Source organism: Pezoporus flaviventris, unplaced genomic scaffold, assembly GCF_033815535.1.
Source record: "Pezoporus flaviventris isolate CSIRO_AGI_PZ_B2104156 unplaced genomic scaffold, CSIRO_AGI_Pfla_v1 ptg000037l, whole genome shotgun sequence".
Classification (NCBI taxonomy): domain Eukaryota; kingdom Metazoa; phylum Chordata; class Aves; order Psittaciformes; family Psittacidae; genus Pezoporus; species Pezoporus flaviventris.
Genome location: NW_026892585.1, coordinates 10000001 through 10018854, shown reverse-complemented (window position 1 = coordinate 10018854; position 18854 = coordinate 10000001). Strand labels below are relative to the sequence as shown.

Genomic DNA, 18854 nt, shown 5'->3' with positions numbered 1-18854 from the left:
GGTCCTTCCAGCGTACAAGGCTTTACTGTTTTAATGCAGTATGTTAAGGTAAACCAAGAAAAAGACTTGCAGAGACTCTTCAACTCAACTCAAATTAGTTAAATTGGAATTAATTTGGTCAAGTTAAATTAAGTATCAGACGAACACCTCACCAGAGATCAAATGGTATCTAAAGATCTCCTGCTGCTTAAGGAAAGTCAGTTTATCCTGCCTTGGTCTGATCCAGGATCCAACAACGTCAAGCCCCCAGAATCTGGTTATTTCCCCAGGTTCTTCAAAAACTATCATCATCAAAATCACCATTTTAACCTTTCAGATTTGGTTATTTCTGTGTTCTAGCACTGAGCCTGCAGGATTCACATTCTCCAACTTTCTTCTGTAAACAGCAGAGTGGAAAAAAAGCACCTTTTCTAAAAATGAAAACCGATTTTCTCTTAACATGCTGATCCCCAAAGATGGAGCTTTAAGAGAAACAACTGTTGTGAGAGTTACTGCATATTGCACAGACTAGATGTCATCTTTTTATTTCCTATTTATCAGGCTTAAAAAAAACAACCTAAACAAAACAGAAAATGTCACAAAACCAAACCTTGTGAGCTACGGTTTATGGGCTTGAACATTTAACAGAGAGATCATTAACTGGTTGCAAGAAGAAAAAAGGACGAAGGGAGCGGCAGGGTGTATTGCATACCATTGGTTTTTCTGACTTGACCGCTTTCACTTGGAGGCATTCTTCACGCTTTGAGGTAGTGTTGCTGAGGTCCTTCTGCTCACCAATTGCACCCTGAGTCTGATGGCCTGGTGACCGGGTCTGGGAGTGGCTGCCTGGGTCTCTCGGTGGCGGAGGCCTTGGGTGGATATCTCCCCGCTGTTTCTTGGTGACATGTGCCTCCGGACCATGCACAGTCTTCACATGTTTCCGGAGAGAACTGGGGTCTGTGTAGCGCTTTGTGCAGCCCGGTATCTTGCAGACATATGGTTTCTGCCAAGACAGGAAAAACACTTACATTAGGTTTAATTCCATGTGGGACTCCTGAAGAGCTCCTTGGAGCACAGCTGGTGTTACAGTTATACACTTTCACAGTGAATTTATCTGATTTATGGTCTCTACAGTGACTGAATCATGTAATGGTTTGGGTTAGATCGGACCTTGAAGATCATCCAGTTCCAACCCCTGCCACAGGCAGGGACACCTTCCACTAGAGCAGGTTGCTCCAAGCCCCGTCCAACCTGGCCTTGAACACTGCCAGGGATGGGGCAGCCACAGCTTCTCTGGGCACCCTGTGCCAGTGCCTCAGCACCCTCACAGGGAAGAACTTCTTTCTTGTATCTAATCTATACCTACCCTCTTTCAGTTTAAAGCCATTAACCCTTGTCCTATCAAGTTATGTCTGCACCTAGTCAAACCTATTAATTCCTTTTGGTTTTGAAGGTACCCATTAATGCCACACAGTTCACAGAGAGCAGTGCCTCTCATGGTATGAACTGGCACATCTTTTATTTAGAAGAGTCACAGAAGAGTCAAAAGAGCTATGGCAATTTATGAAGAGTGGTCTTATTTCTATCCTGTGCTTTGCTCTCAGCAGTTTGATACCCTGCTTTTAGTATACCCAGCACCTACTTCTTGACATTCAGACACAAACAAACCCCGTCAAAACATCTGGGACATTTGTTCAGGCAGCATTATCTGAAGAAGCATTTTTTTCCCAGCTCCTTCAGATCACCAGTATAATGTCAAAGCACGGGATACAGTCCATAAACATTTCCATGTTGCAGCAATAAATGTACTAGTACTATTAGTGCTACTTGCATAGCTAATCACTTTAAAAAGAAACAAACCCTGCTTTCTGTGCATTTCTCTAGTTCACTAAGCAATGTAGAATAAAGTAAATTTACTGTCTTGTAATTTAACAAAGACTTTGTTCTTGGATTATGAGAACATTAGAAAGAAGAGTTGAGCCCTTCCTAAACATTTTAATTGCCTCAGAAACAAACTGTCATTTATTCACTTTTATTACTGATGTTTTCCCATATAACTACTATTATAAAGTCTTATTTATTCTAGCACTCAAGAATCAAAAAAAAGAGACCACCATGTGGAGTTCCTCAAAGGGATTCTCTGTGTAAGCACATATGGCACCATGGAGCCTTTGACAAATGTACCTCCGTCATGGCTATTTAAGGCCTGAGCCTGCCTCCACTGACATTAAACTCCTACTGACTTAAAAAGGAGCAAAAATGTTGATCATGAGGAATTTAGAGTTGATGCTGAGCTACTGAGGCAGGCTTTACTAAGATGCCATGGAAGTACGAGTCACTTAGCTCTCTCCTACATGTATAAGGCACATCTGCACCAAGATATGTCACCTGCTTTTAAATCTGTCTATAGGTTGCCTACTTACAACCAAAATGGTACTGTAAGGAAGTGCTGAACTGGGTCTGCACGTTCCACAGTATCCATAGCACTCCATCGTTGCCTATCAGTCTGTTTCAGTGTGAAATAATGGTGTAGGAGATTTCTCAGCTGCCCTTGCTGCTGCACCTACGAGAAATGACACGCAGCAGGAAACTTTTCTTGGTGACTTACTGTTAGATGTGAAACCCTGATATTAAAACACAAGCAGTATGGGTCACGTCTTTAAGTTTGAGAGAATCCTACTCATCAGCTAGGCAACAAACAGAGTGGTTAAGATAGTGAGTGAACGAAAAGTTCAGTCAGCTATTGGCCACACTTGAACTTCCTTCTACCTCGGTGACAATCCACAGAATTGCTGCTGGGCTTCAGTGCAGTTGTTAATTTGGGCTGCTGAGAGCCCACCCTGCAGGGACAGGGTGGACTCAGAGATGTGCAATGCTCTCTGCTTCCCTTGTGACTCAAGAGATGCTGAAGGGACCACGGCAGGAAGTTGGAACTTCATAGGAAGGGGCAGCACTACCAGGAAAGACACAGTAATAAACAGTTGTTATACTGAGAGTGTGGGCGATGGCTGTGACTGCCACAGCTGGACTGCTTGAAGAAAGATGAAATTCCCTTCACTGCATCCCTACTCTGTGAGGTCTATTCACGATGGAAAGAAAGACTGAAATAGCCTAGAGAAGACAGATGGAAAAAGCATAGCTTAGAACTTAACAGGGCAACCCATACTGCCAAAGTGCTGAAGACTTCTCTCTAGCTTTCTGCAGCAGCCAAGAAGGGTGCTGGAAGAGGCTGTGGGAGCTGTGGCTCAGGAACTGCCAGTGTCTCCACTGACCAAGGGGACATGCTCCAGGCGAGCCCTCAGCTCCAGAGGGAAAAATGATCCCAGCTGCTCAGGGACACCAGGATCTGTCCTTGCTTAACGTGTGTGTTCCCATTACATCCTTCATTCAAACCTTTCATGCTTAATAAAATGACCCACAGCCCCTGAAGGTCCACAGGACACAGGGATGACTGTGCTGGCAAAAGCCATCTAGAACTATATCCTTTCAGGTTACTGAGGGTTTCTGTGCCTGTCCTCTGCAACAAATCCCTGTGACCACCTTGTAAGTCTGTTTGACACCACTCTTTTTGATTGTTTTTGAAGCTGTGCTTGCTTACCTCATTAGAATGAGTCCTATTTTGGTGCTTGGCCCTGTCGGATGCATTGGAGAAAGCTTTATTGCAGCCTTCATGTTCACACACATACGGTTTCTCTCCAGTGTGAGATCTCAAGTGCGTTTTCAAGTTTTCTAGTCTGGAGTAGGCCTTTGTACAACCTTCAAACTGCAGAAGAAGTAAGTCTGGATTAAGTTTCAACTTTGGACATGCATGAAACAGTAAAAGATGACCTATAACCGTTCAGAAACTTTCCAAGCTTCCATAACCTTGCCCAGTGTAATTTTGGTTTCATTTGTTGGATTTTAATTTTGCCCAGGCAAACCCCATCACAGCTCAAGTTAAAAAATGCTTCCAGCATTATATAAATCTGCTCTTACACACAGTACTTGTGCACTAAGATAGGAATCTATTGCAAACTCAGTAGGACACCGGTGGCCAGCAATAATGCCCAGCTCTGTGAGAGAAAGTGCTTTTCAATACTTAAGCAAACTGTGCCCTGTGTAAAAATGTCTTCTAGGGCTTCTTTGCACTTTAAACTTGAGGAAGTGGGACAAATTACACCGTGAATCCCACCTCCTACAGCTCATCATCTGCCTGAGCTGGATAATGAAGCAGACATGGAAGTTTCCTAGCAGACTAGGTAACTTCTCTAACAAATGTCCAGTGGACAAGGGATCAGGGAGTGTAGCATCTGTGCTGCTCTTTTCCCTGCATATCCCAGATCCTTCACCCAAGCCTGGAGCTCAGCCCCCTTTACTCACAGTGCATTTGTGTGGCTTTTCCCCTGTATGTCTCCGCATGTGGACCACCAGCATATACTGGGCTTTGAATGGTTTCTGCTCCCGGGAACAGTCCAGCCATCGGCACACAAACTCTTTCTTCTCACCGTGGATATGGTCATTGTTTATGTGCTGTTTGGGTAGAAGAGAGATTACGGCTTAAGAGAAAGGTAACATCATCACCAGCTTTACTGTAACTTTGCAGAGGAACAACACCAGAGGCTCAGGTGTGAACTGGGATCCTGCGGTACCAAACGAGCAAAAAGATTGTCTGTACTTCAAAGTGATCACTGGGTTCAAATTACAGATCTCACTGAAAGGCCACTAAGGTGCATGAATTTGTTTCTACTGATGTCAACAAGCTTTGGATCAGGCCTCAGGGACACAGGCTCAAATGGAGCCTCAATAATCTCACAGCATCGTTCACATGATTCACATTCAGTAATGCTTTCTTGCATCCCTGGAAACATCTCTGCATTCCATTGCTTATGGCTACTGCCCCTGGCTCCATGGGGGATGAGGATGGTAAGCTCTGCAGTGCTCCTCAAAGAGTCATTCCTATAGGCTATCCAGCTGAAAAGGATATGACAGATGAGCTATGAAGCTGATTCCACCAGGAGCTGGCCTTGCAGCAGAGAACCTCCAGCACCGCTGCTCTTTCTGCCTCAGGGCCATGTAAGTAACTAAAGCAGCTCCTCAAGGACTTCCTTTCAGATGCCTTTGGGCTGCCCTGGGCCATCTCTGCCAGGGGACACAGGAGGCTGCTCCCTTTTATCCTGTCCCGTGGCATTCTGAGTGCTGCATTGCTGGATGGTGGTTTGGAATGGAACGGAGGCATGGAACGGAGAGGTGTAGAATGGAACAGAATATAATAAAAATGGAACGGAATGGAATAGAGAGGAATAGAACAGACTTTCCATTGCTGTACTTCCCACCACAGCTTGCTAGCTGTGCCACTAGATGGCTGCATTTCTCAGCAAATGCGATTATTTCCATTAAGATACTAGACAAAATGCTTCCAGAGTCTGCGTCTGATCACAGCACAGGGATGAAATCTTTATCTACTCCATAAGTAGCTCACAGAAAAATCCAGTCATACAGAAACTCAGTAGTTCATAATGGAACACAAAGAAGATAATCCCCATCTTTTCTCAAGTCCTGAAAACAATCAGAAAACCATATAGAATCACTTATGTTCAGCATTCTGCGGCATCGCCATGGCAAACAGATGTGCAGTGCCTATAAAAGATGACTGCTCTTTTTCTCTTTCTGAAACTTTATTGCCATTTCTTAAAAGCTGTGATGGGGCACAGAGTGTAAGAACAGAGCAGATGAGCTGGACAACGTACAACATGTAATCTGCAGGAGTTTCAAGTGCAGATCTCTTGCCCATTTGTACTACACATGCCTGTACAGAAACGTACAGATGCCTTGTGCTCTAATGGCATAAGAAAAGTACAATGAGATCACTCTGCACTCTTCTTTCCTGAAAGAAAAGAAAAAGTAATGGGACAAAACTCATTGCATTTGAGTAATTCTTGGTCAAATCCTTGTGTAAATGTTACAGACTGTGAGTTATTTGTGAAACCTCCACAGCCACGAAGGAAATGACAACTGAATGTGTGACACAGGCATTCCACTTGTTACAAAAACTTCAGGGCTGGTTCCATCAGCTCACAACAGAACCTCCCTTTACCTCCTGCTGTGTGGGCACTCCGGCACTATGGATGCTCTTCCAGAGAATTTCTCCATAGGATTCTTTTTCTCTCTGTCCCTGCAAATGAGCTTGCTCCTGCCCTCCAGGCCTCTAGCCTATACCAGCATGAGCATCCTCTAAAACTGGCCTTTCTCATGGGCATAAAACTCTGTTCCTTCCTCCCGCTCCAGCCCAGACCCCCTGCAAAGGCTTGACAAAGCTTGCCCAGGATGGTGACTTGTCATTCCCTTTTCTCCATCACTCCTCTCTCTGGCTCACTTGTCAAGCATCTCATGATCACCCTCAGGTCACTGCACAACTGTATCCCTCCATACTCACCTGCCCTGCACTCTCATCCCGTCACTCCTTTCCTACTCCCTCTGCTCTTTCTACAATCAAACCCCTCTTTGTGCCATTTTCCCTCATTTCTCTGACCCTCCAAGTGGCCTCTGAGAGCTCACCTGCAAAGCCATCTCATTCTCAGTTGACCCCTCTAAGTAAAAAGCTAGAAGAAACAAGCCCATGGCACCATCTGCTGATCTGGGTAACTTCTTTAGCTCTCGGGTGAACTGCTCATTTGGTTTTTGCAGAGGGGTGATATTTTAGCAGACCTGTAAATATGTCCAAATACTGGAAGGCTGCTCTGGCAGAAGACACTCGCTAGACATTAAATCAGCACAAATAATAAGCCAACAGTAGAAACCAGTGCTCTCAGGCAACAAGATTCACAGCATTTCTAATCCTGACCACAGAGGACCAGATTCAAACACCCTCTGCTGCTCAAGCTATGATTTGAAAACTGATCAGTCATCTGCTATGGACACATAGAACTGCACCAGTACAAAACAGGAACTAAATCTACATCAGGATTTCTTTATCATTATCAAAATGATGGACTAGCGTGCAGTATTTGCAACACGTTTAAAGGAAGAGGGAGGTCTCACTGTGCAAACAACGGCAATTAGAGAGGTTCAGAAGTTTGTGAACTCTGGCATTCAGGTTCTTTGACTCAGATAATTACCTTTGGATTTTGCACGGTGTTTTTGGCTCCCTGGTCTCTATTATGAGAGGGAATGAATAGTTCTGAGCTTGTAAAACAAAGAACAGTCAGGAATAAGAGTATTATGCAAAGCAGAAGCTTTGGTACAGTACAATAAGGATTTATAGGGTTTCAATTTATAATCTGTTTGTAACCTTATTACACCCATGAAATGTCACATTCCAGGGACTAGATCAGAAGGATTTTTTTTTCCTGGTGAAATTGAATTTTGATGCAGTTTCAGGGTGTGAAAAGGCAAACCTGCAAGTTTTACTTAGGTTGGTAATCCTTATTACAGTAAATAGGCGCATGAAAGCCAATGATATTACTCCCCAGTGTCAGGTTTGCTAACATAAGGCTCTGAAGCACCAGCTCTGTATTATTAAGTACTTCTGACCTGAAAAAAAGCCTCCATTAAAAGCTGGAATTCTAGTAGCTATCTCCCATTGCACACAGCTCCAAAAAGCTGCTAAACAGGGGTCATTTGCAGAATACCAGTCACTTCCATGCCACTCCAATGCTTATTACCAAACCTCAGTCTGCCCTTGCTTGTTTTCTTTTCTTGAAAAATGTTGCTATTACCCTTCAGCTCCAAAATACCCTAAAATGAACAGAGGGAGCTGACCTAAATACTGATTTTGGTCTCAGAATGCCCTGGCTTTCAAGCAGGAAGTTTTGCAATGGAGTTCAATTCTAGAGAATAAAAGCCACCAAATTAATTGAAATCGAAGCTGAAGTTGACCTGTCATCTATACTGGAGAAGCTCAAAAACCAGAGGTAACAAGGAGCACAAACTGCAGCTTCCTGGAAGCATAAATGCTTACGTGGTAAGAAATACTACTAATACACTAAATTGCAATGGTAAGAAATACTATTAAAGAAGGGAACACCTTAAATCCTACATGTTCTCATATAATCAACACGCACCGTACATGCTACTCCAAATTGCAGCACATGATGCGAGGTGACACTGGAGGTGGGATCGGCAATAATCTCAGTGTTCTATTTCCTTCCTCCATGAGTTTTTATGAAAGAAGTATCTAAGCATAGCCTAGCTGACTGCCTGGTACCCAGTAGATATTCAATATATAACCAAAGGCCAAATATGCTCCCACAGTACTCAAACAGCAGGAAGAAAGCCCCTTCATACCAGTGGAATGAATTTGGAACAGCAGAAAAAGGATGACTGTCACCTGCAACTGAAATTGCATCTGAAAGCAAAGCGTTATTTGGTGGATAAAGCAGAAAACATCAGGAAAATCTTCTGATCCTCCTTTCTAGACACACTGTCCCTAGTGTATGGTAAGAGAAAACTGGGAAGAGACTATGCTGTATTGGCATAATGTGATAAGTTAGTGGCACAGCGGAAGGCATGTCACCATTGCCAAAAATTGGTTTAATTTCCATTGTACAATGACAATTCCAGACTTTTATCTTCTCACAGTTATCTCCCTGTTATTTTATGGATTTAAAAAGGAGATGCTAAGTAACTTCTCACTAAATCTCACTACTGACACCAAGCAAAAGTAGCATTTAAGCCATCTTGTAGCACAAATCTCCTCCTGGACTGTACTGCTACAGAAGTTCCTCAAACCAGCAGAGCCACAGCATTTGCTGCATAGGAGAGGAAGCATGAACAGCACAGGCACCGCAATGGAACGGCTGCTAAACACAGCTCATCTCCCAGCTGCACAAGGGAGTCACAGAGCCTGCGGGCTGCAGAGAGGAAACATGCATAGATTGTGTCTGGCCCTAACAGACTGGATAGCTCTGAGGCTGGTTTGGAAGGGGATTAGCTGTCCCTGACCTGTAAGTCCTGCAGGAAACACTCTTATTTATGTGTTTTCCACAGGGGATGTACATTTGTCCTTAAGCCCGCATTCAGTTAGAAATAGGAGGAGGGTTCTTGGTCATTAGACCCATCCCTTGCAGTGGCGAGCCTCGCTACACATAATCCATCAAGGAGCAAGCTTTGTCTTCTAAGTACATCGGTGATCTGCTCCCAGTGGAAGGCTCTTCTAGGAACTCACTCCTCTGCTGGTTAGCAACTAATTTCTAGCTTCGATTTATTCTCAGCCAATTCATATTCATTTGTTCTTCTGCCAACAATATCCAACAGCTTAAACAGCTCTGTTTCCCTGCATGGTGTTTATTTGTCTCCCTCCCCAACTAACTCACATACATCACTCTACTCTGCCTTCATTTGCTGGATTAACCAAACTGGTTCATTCTGGTCTTCTCTAGGATGAACAAGTCCTCATTCCCCCTCTTCCCCTGCTTTGAGTTGAGGTGTGCAAGTTCCTGTGTCCTGCCTGTCAGTGGCAGGACAGTGGTCCTCTCAGACCTCCTCTTCACATGGTCTAGTACGACCTCAACCTTCTTAACCACGATAGTGCGAAGTACACCAGAGCTTGCCAGACTTGGCTTACCGGAATTCAAACTTCTTAAGCTTAGGTGTAAGTACAGATCTCTCCTTCACTTTGGACTTGAGAACACTACCAGAGCATCTCTCAATAGCTTGTACTCCTCCTGGAAAACAGTATCTACTACTACAGCCACAGGAGAGACTTAAGGCTCCAGAAAGCTAAAGCCCACATGCACAGAGGTATTTAAGTCTCCAATTCCCACTAAAAGTAGTCACTTGTACATGAGTGGTGTGCATACTTTGAGGTTCTTGACCCACACAGCTTCCTGCGATATGAGTGACTGTAAAAACAGTATCAGCATTCAGAGAAGTGAGAGGGCAGCACTTAAGCAAGTACCCGTGTTTGCCTGCTCCCCCGTGATGCAATCCACTGGCTCGTCACTGCTCCTCACTACCATTTTAGGTAGTCAGGCAACTAAGAGATGACATCAGGCAGGCCTCCCTACCATCTCATTAACATCTTGATAAAGATTAACTCCATGATCCACAGCAAGACAGACAGACAAAAGCCTTGAAAAGAAGTCAGGATATAAAGGAGGTCCTGGTGAGGCAGGAAATATCCTGCAACAATAGAAATCCCATTGTGAAGAGGAAAAAAAGCCCTGCATGTCCATGAAGTGAAATCCCCAGCAGGCTTTTCAGAAACATTCCAATCGCTGCAATCAAGTCTCTCTCTAACCTTCTGTGACTCTCTGTTAGAACAATGCGTGCATTTTAATTTCCTCTTATCTACAGGAAAATAGGTACGGATCCCTTCTGCCCTTTCCCTACTAAAGATAATTTGCAGGCACAACCAGGCTAAACAACCACAAGAGACTGATGTCTCCTCCCTGCTGCACGAGTCAAGAGTATGCTTTTGACCTCGTGTCCTTAGGGTGGCATAAGCACTTAAGCCATTTTTAGTTCCTGAGATGGAAGAAGCCCTTAAGCTGCTTTAAACCTTTATGGTAGCATAAATGCTTAAGCTGGTTGCAGTTCCTAAACCAAGTCAAAGCTATACGTAAGAACTCTGCACTGCTGCACAGGCACATGCCTGTGGAGAAGCTCAGGTAACTATCTCCACTCCTGCTCCCTTGCCTTTGGATGCATTTACTGTTACCCTGTTAAGAGTTCTTGCGGCTGTCTTGCATATGTTAGGGAAGAAATGCCACTGTGCCAGATCTCTGCTAACGCTGATATGCCACATGACCATCCATACAATCCACTGGTCTGTCCCAAAGTGGGTCAGCACCTTGACAGCCTTGACACCTTTGCTGAAAAGGAATACCCACAGCTAAAAGCAGCTGGATCTCAAAACCTGACCATTCTGTGTTTCTATGAAAAGCACTGCGTGGCAATTTCCTCTGTGGATAATGAATGCACTAAATACTCTGCCTGCACACTGCACTCCTCACCTCTCAGTGTCTGATCTTGTCATTCATTCTCAATACCTTAATTCTCAAGGTTTGCCACTATTAGCAAATGAACACCCCACTCCCCCCATATCTGGTTATGACTGTAAAGCTAAATGAGACTAGTGGCATACCGCGTTTCACTGATCAGGTATTTTGGGGTTACGTGTGAAAGAGAGGAGCGTGATTTTTTTAACTAATAAACTATGTATTGCAAATGTTGGTAAGTACAGTGTGACGAAATTTTACTTATTAAAGAAGTCAAATCACTAAATACAGTTTAGTTTCACTCAAAAAGATTATTTCAAAAAGTAGTGAATTACGTGGAAATACAACTTATATTATTTTACAAACTTAGCATATGAACTCTGTGTCCATGACTGTTAATTGTAAGGGAAAACCAAACAGATCTCAGTCAGCACTCCAGCTGAATTCATGCCTGAAACTCATTTATTACTGTGCTGTTCTGGATTCCCATCTCTGTCCCTTGAGAACTGGCAATAGCCGTCAATGAAGAAAGGGAGGCATCAAAATTAGAGGCCCAAGTCAACTGGAAAATAATAACTCAAGACAGCCCACAGAAGTAGACGGACGGAGATGACCGACACAGGAGAAGGGCAGCATGGAATCCAACGGCTGGAAGTGAGGATGGGAACAGTAAGAAGGGTAGAAAGTGGCTGGGGGGTGGGGGATCACACCATGTTCTGGCTGCACTCAGACACTGAATGGTTCTGCCCCGTAAGGGCTCATGACCTTTTCTTAGTAGACATACTGCTGTATTTCCAATATTGCTGCCTCAATAGCTCGTAAACTGCATCTTCACCTGCCCTAGTCCAAAGGGTCTGGTCTAGCTGTTTTGACTGCAGCATCTGAGAGAGTATTTCCTTAGGAAAGGCAGACCGAGGGAAACCTCAGAGATGTTGCAACAAACAACTGGGGTCAACAGCTGTCTTGGACCAGTACAGCTGCCACTGGGAGAAGACTGGGCTTACAGTTATATTTAAAGATGTATTTGAGACTTGGGGTCAGGGCACATGGGAAGTGTCACATGGGGCATACAAGCTCCAGAGCACACAAAGACGAAAAGCAGTCCAACTAATAATAGCTAATGAACAATTGCGTTTGTGGAGTTTACAACCTGGGCAGGAGTCATCTTTTTGCCCCAAATGCTGTTTAACCAAGCCATGGTGAATCAAACGATCTTTTCATGTATGGGTTTGGAGAAGTCTTGTTCTCTAAATGTGAAGCTGTATTACTAATACACAGGAATACACTAATTCAAAGGACACATACCAGCAGGACCATTTTCCCCTCGCCTCCCTGTTCCAGCTGAAAACATAGGTCTGATTGTTTCTTTTTCATCTCTCTGCACTAACAACAGCAATAGAAGTTGTTTTCTTTCTGCTTCTCCTTTTGTTCTCTTGCAATAATTTCTGTAGTTGCCTTCGTTGCCTATCAATAGGTTAAATATATCCAACTTGTATGTTTAAATGCTAAAGACAGAGTAGTCCCCAAGGATACGTCAATCATTGGCTCTTGTACAAAGAAAATACTGTATTTTGCTCAGAAGAGCTTTCTGTGGCAATTTAAACACAGTGAGACAGACACAATATCCTGGAGAGAGGAAAACCTGTCTTATTACATTCCTGACCCTGGAGAAAGGATCTGCCCTTAGGACATAAAAAGAATCAGTGGGGGGAAAAGAAGAGAAAAGTTATCTAATCCTAAAAATAAAGACAGTGGCTCATAATACACCATGACCTTCTTTTAATCTCTGATATAGTAGCTATACAGCATAGATGTGACATAATACCAACAGGGAAAACACAGCTTGCTCGTCAGGTTGCAGACAGACTCCCTCAGCCTGTATCTATGTTTCCAGGTTTTTGGTAGGCTTTGGGATATTCTATAGAGAGAATGGAACTTACGGGATATTGCGAGGATTCTTTCCTAATAAGATCAAATCTTGTTCTTGTTTCATTTAATATAGATATATTCACATACAGAGTACAGCTAAGTCTGTCAGCAGCAAAATGCAGGGCAATGTTTCACAGCTCTCCCTTGATTTCCTGTGTAAGAGCACGCAGCTGGAAAGCAACGGGCAGAAACTTCATCTTTATTTCCTAAACCTGGAAATTTAATAAATGAATTTCTGCCAGAACATCAACATAAATGTTACGGACATAAATCATTGCACTTTTACAGTGGTAGGAAAGATGCTTTGATGGCTCGCAGCTTTGTTTCTCTTCTGAGGTTCTTTTCCGTAACTCTGTCTAAAATCACATGTCATCTCTTTCTTTAAGGTTGCATTCCTGTATTACTAGCTGGGATGTTAATAGGTGAAGAGGTATTTTAGAGGAATTCCAGCTTTCCTCACATTTTTTGTTCCACATGTATGGAAATAATTTTTCAGAGCATGCTGCTGTGATAACTGGGCTTTGCCAGTTCCTCCAACTCTGATGCTCTGTATTACATGCATTTGCCTTAGTTCATTGTGATGACACCAAAAAAAAAAAACCTCAAAACTTCCACCTCTCTCTTCAACCACCTAAATCGATGACCTGCCCAAGGACAGGGCTAATTGCATTTGTGTGAGGGACCTGCAGCAGAGAGGTGAAGAACCTGAAAGAGGAAACCATGAACCAGATGCTGAAGTCAACTGCTCTCAAAGGGGGTGTTCTGGTTATGTCTGCTATGTCCTGCGCTCCTGAGAACTGCTGAAGCAGGGAAAGGTGCTCCTGAAAGAGCACAATGGGCCATTTACAAGCTCACCACTTCTGGCATTTCTCCCAACCACCTTCTACCTGCCTGCTGCCTGCATTACCTCTTGTTCTGGCTGCCATCCCGGGTGCCCCGCTGCGGCACACTCCTCCTGCAGTTTGCATTACCTGCTCCACACCACTGTGTAATGCTGGTAAACTCTCCTCCAATTTCCACTCATTCCAGCATCTTTCTTGGTGCTAACTATGTGTGTTTGGACAGAGGCTGAGTGCTGCACTGAGCACGTAACTGCTATGCTGACAGCAAGAAAGCCTTTCCAGAGAATCACAGAATGGTTTGGGTTAGAAGAGACCTTAAAACGCATCCAGTTCCAACCCCCTGCCATGGGCAGGGACACCTTCCACTAGAGCTGGTTGCTGGAGGGTAATCCCTTTTGGAAAAGGCAACCTGACAGATAGAATCCCATTACAACTTTCCCCTTCACCACGACTTCCGCAGTGCATAGGAATCACTCTAAGAAAAATAACCTTACATATCCATGTCCGACTTACTTTGTATTTATGCTCTTCACATTTAGGTGCCCAAATTACACCTATATTTTAACTGTCTTCTGTGTAAAGATCACATGAGAAAAATTTAGGGTGATCTGGTGTCCACAGTGTAAACCAAGAGACCCAAGAAAAACTAGCAAGGAGAAAAGAGGGGAAAAGAAGCCAAGGATGATTCTCCAGTGATGGAAAATTCTAACTTGGCTCAAAGGCCAGGTCTGGAAGAAGAGACTGAACAAAGGCTGATTGCTGAAGGGTTTAAGACCCACTGCAATGTGATAGTGACTGAAGGTGGTCTTCCCCCACATGGTATCCCCTAGCCCTGTGCTGATGGTCTTCATCCTGTTCTGCCTGCTTTCCTTCCTCTATTCTCCATCACACATGCACACAAGCTTTCTGAAGCTGGCTGAAGGCAGAAGGGCTACAGATTGAGATGCAGGAAGGGTTCTTGCCTTCAGGAAACAGCTCTATGGCATGACTGCAAGGAGGTGCAATGCCTGTTTCTGCCATAAGCTTACAAGAGGGGAGATCCTCACTGCAAAGGGCTCCACATCCCCCATAAATCTGTTACACATTCCTCTCTGAACCTAGTGAAAGCAGTACTCCAAAAACAAGGGCAGAGTTTTTCCTACAGTTGGATGAGGAAGAGGGTAAAGACTGGCCTGAAACCAAACATCTGACCTTCACTAGGTCTGAGATCACCTCTGAATTCTGCCTAGGAAATGCACTGTCTGATACCTTCTAGGAGTGACTTGAGTATGGAAGGGGAGAAAACCACCTGAGGCTCAACCTCAAAATTTTCTGCTTCATGATCTTTTCATTTAAGGATAAAAATTGATTTTACATGCAACTGTTACAGAATTTCCAGGAAAACCAAGTTAAAACCCATCAAAACTCCCTCGCAGGCAGTACCCAAAGCAAGCCCTGGCTGAATTCCTTCTTTACAAACCTGCACTCACATACAGCTGTGTATCTTTAACAAAAACATGCCTCAAAAAACAGGCCTTACCTTCAAATAAAACCAACAGCCTGGCACTTAACACTGATACAGATGTTAGTGTAATACACTTAAAAAGCGCATATTCTATTTCTGGATTTTTCTCACTGGCAAGAAAACGCTGCAGATGACTCCTGCCAGCACGCTTGAGAAGGAAGTCGTCATAAAGAGCCATTACAATACGGTATTTCACCTTATTTGCAAATAGGATGAAGAATGAAAATACCATCCTGATCTTGTAAACAGCACACCAGCAAGCACAAAGCAGAAAAGGTAAAAACTCTGGATGTTTTTCCACACTGCTGCAGAAGACAAAAAGCTATAGGCCTCCTTCCTGCCACCATAACTCATCTAACTTCAATGGAAATCAGACCTGCTGTATATATTAAATCTGAAATTAACTGTTCTCCCCCCATATTGTTTGGCTTTGATAAATCCCAGCCACTGCCCATAGCCAGGATTGCACAGCTCTTGGTTCTGCTCACATGTGCTCTTATGGCAGCCTGGAGCCCGTTAAATTCGATTGGGTCCTGCACTGAGCTCTCTGCAGGAGCGGGGCTTTAGCAGCTCTTCTGGTTTGTTATTGAGCTGTAGGCTCAAATCACACTCAAAGTAGTAATATTTTCCTTTAGAACAGGGCATGTCCACAAGAAAATAAAACGGGAAGAGCTCTCTAATCTTTACATTCCACAGCACAGACCGGTGGAGCCAAGAAATAAATGCTCAACAGTAAAGATGCCTAGAGCAGAACAAAATGGAAGTAAAAAAGTACCCAGCAAAATAACCTAACAACTGTGGTGCACCAAATGAATACATAAATCCAAGCTGTTTTATAAAAGTTGTATGGCTTTAATGACAAAAAATTGTTAAAATTTACACCGCCTTTCAGTGCATGGGTTTGGAAATATACTGCAAGCAGGTTACTACCAACAGGCTCTTTGAGTTAAAATGCAACCATACATTACAGCAGCTTTATATCATTTGATATTAGCAGAGACAAACTGCTTAATCCCATGAGCGCACTTACAAATCTATGAAAGGATATAGCAAGACAGGACAAGGAAAAGGTAAAAGCTATCATTTTAACAAGGTTTTGAAGTCTTCCAAACTCTCAAGACTGGTACAATGGGTCATCTATCTATCTATCTATGCAGAGGATTGGGAAAATACTTGATCCCTTACAAAAAAGTTAAACCACTGCTGCCTTTTACTGAAAATCCTGTGCTCCTAACGGGGTGAAACAGGAAGGTGAATGTCAGACAATTAAACAGGATCTGCTCTTCAAGGAAAGCACATGGCCACTATCACTAAGCACACAGACAGGACTTGCTGAACAGCACGCGCTTCGCTCAACCTTGGACCACATTTTGTAAAACCATGCACTTCCTTCTGCTTTTCACACTTTGCTCATCATTACAGCACAGCTAACACTGATCCACTTGAAAGGAAAGATATTCCTCAGCAGGATCTTCCTGTGTAAATCAATCAGGAAGTTTTCTAATTTTCCCCAAAAAGTCCCTATACTTACCACATGGACGCATTTGATTGCCTGTGTGACAAAACTACCAGTGCCTCATCTGCAGAAAGAGACTGCTGAATAACAAGATAGCAAGGTGGTTTTTTTTCTGTTGAATAAATGCACTTTGTGTCTCCTTACGCATCATCTACAAAAGCTGCAGTTCAGATTAGGAGATGTGCCTGATATGCTTTTGGCAATGAAATGCTCAAAAACCCCTAAGAAAGCTGGGAATGCAGACTTAAAAACACACACCACTTTTCAAAGGAACTACAAAGGAAAATGATGGCATTGATACACATTACCAAAATCTTTACCAGACAATGTACATTTTAAGTTGTTTCATCACAGATGTTGGCAGTATTAATTCAACAGCAGTGGGTAACAGAAGCAGCAGCGTGTTAAACCCATGACATCATGACTGAACTGCAGAAAGTACTTTGGGTGCTTCCTCCCTAACATCCCTAAGAAACACGTCTAACAAGCTTCAGCACATCCAACAGTTTATTACTCCTCTGAGATTTCCCTTCTGGCTTCTTCCAACTGGACATCCGTTTAGAACTTACCTTTCCCATCTCTGCTGGGCTTGGTTGTCCCTGTCATATCCTAGCAAAGTCAGGGTTAGAAAAGGTCTCTGTCACATCCCTTGATGCTCGAGGGAGCAGCAGCAGAGATACCTTCTTTCATCTCTCTTGCCAGGGGACAACATTTTCTATTCTCTTGTACATAACACAGACAGTCTTGCTAGACTACAAGGCATATGTTTGAGCTGTTGGGAGTGAAAACTGTGCAGGATCTCTTAGTAGAACACAGGGGTATCACCTAACACACTTAGCAAAGAAACAAGGCTCTTTTTTCTGCCCTGCATTCCACTCTCTAATTGACTTGCAGTGAACTTACAGGTGTTGTGTTTCTGGTAACTAAAAAACAATCCTAAAGAGTCTGGTTTATCTCAAAAAAAATCATCTCTTCTCTTACATACCACCGGGGCACCATCTGAACAGGACAGACTTGTGCTGTGCTGACAGTCAGCCCCAGAAGTAAACCAAAGGGCAGTCCTGCATTCTGTATCTCTCCCTCATCCGAAAACTGGATCATAGCTGGAGCCAGGTGCCTCCAGAATGTGATGTAAACCCCACTTCTTTGTTCAGGCTTTTCTTACTAACCGTAAGTATTGGAATTCCCTCAGCAATTAATTTCCTGGCTGGTAATCCCTTGGCTCTGCTCCACAAAGAGAAAGTGGCTGTGTTGTGCTGGAGGGAGGTGTGCGAGGCACATGCTTTGGATCCGCAAAATGAAGTGGTTTCTTGATTTCAGTGATGGTGTCCAAACATGAAAACTTTTTATTTGCCCCACATAATGACTCACAGAACAGTGTGGGCTGGAAGGGACCTTCAAGGGTCATCTCGTCCAACTCTCCTGCAATAAGCAAGGACATCTTCAACTAGATCAGGTTGCTCAGAACCACATCCAGCCTGACCTTGAATGTCTCCAGGGATGGTGCATCCACCACCTCTCTGGACAACCTGTGCCAGTGTTTTACCGCCCTCATTGTAAAGAATGTTTTCCTCACGTCCTCACGTCCCCTCTTTCAGTTTAAAACCATCAACCCTTACCCTATTGCAACAGGCCCTCTCCTCGCCTTTCTTACAGGCCCCTTTTAAGAACAGAAAGGTCACAGTAAAGTCTCACCAGAGCTTTCTCTTCTCCACGCTGAATAAACCCAATGCTCTCAGCCATTAAGGTCCTTTCCAATCCTAACTATTCTATGACTCTATGATTCCTCATAGGTGAGGTGCTCCAGCCCTTGGAGCATTTTTGTGGCCCTCCTCTGGACTCTCCAATAGGTCTATGTCTTTCCTGACCAGAGCTGGACACAGGACTGCAGGTGGGGTCTCACGTGAGCAGAGCAGAGAGGGACAATCACCTCCCTTGACCCACTGGCCATGCTTTTTTGTATGCAGAAGCACACTGTAAACCAAGTGTAACGTGGTATATGATCAAATACTACATGTACAGTTTTCTTGGTTATCTGTGGTACTGTTAGGAGTAGTTTAGGCACAAGAAAGACGCAAAAACTATTGTAATGGTAGTGAGATACAGAAATATACATCATACAATCATTAGCTCTGATAATAGCTTAAAGGATAAAGCCTTTATTTTAC

General features: G+C 43.6%; 1 protein-coding gene across 7 annotated transcripts in view; it reads right to left on the bottom strand.

Moving 5' to 3' along the window:
• The window catches only part of GLI3 (GLI family zinc finger 3), a 209277-nt gene that overhangs the window by 10401 nt on the left and 180022 nt on the right, over positions 1 to 18854 (bottom strand). For all 7 annotated transcript variants that reach the window (XM_061464657.1, XM_061464660.1, XM_061464659.1 and 4 more), the window contains 3 exons: positions 4339 to 4488; positions 3578 to 3742; positions 692 to 982 (listed from right to left, as the gene is read on the bottom strand). In XM_061464657.1, coding sequence (XP_061320641.1) covers positions 692 to 982; positions 3578 to 3742; positions 4339 to 4488 — 606 coding nt within the window. The remainder of the gene's footprint in view (positions 1 to 691; positions 983 to 3577; positions 3743 to 4338; positions 4489 to 18854) is intronic.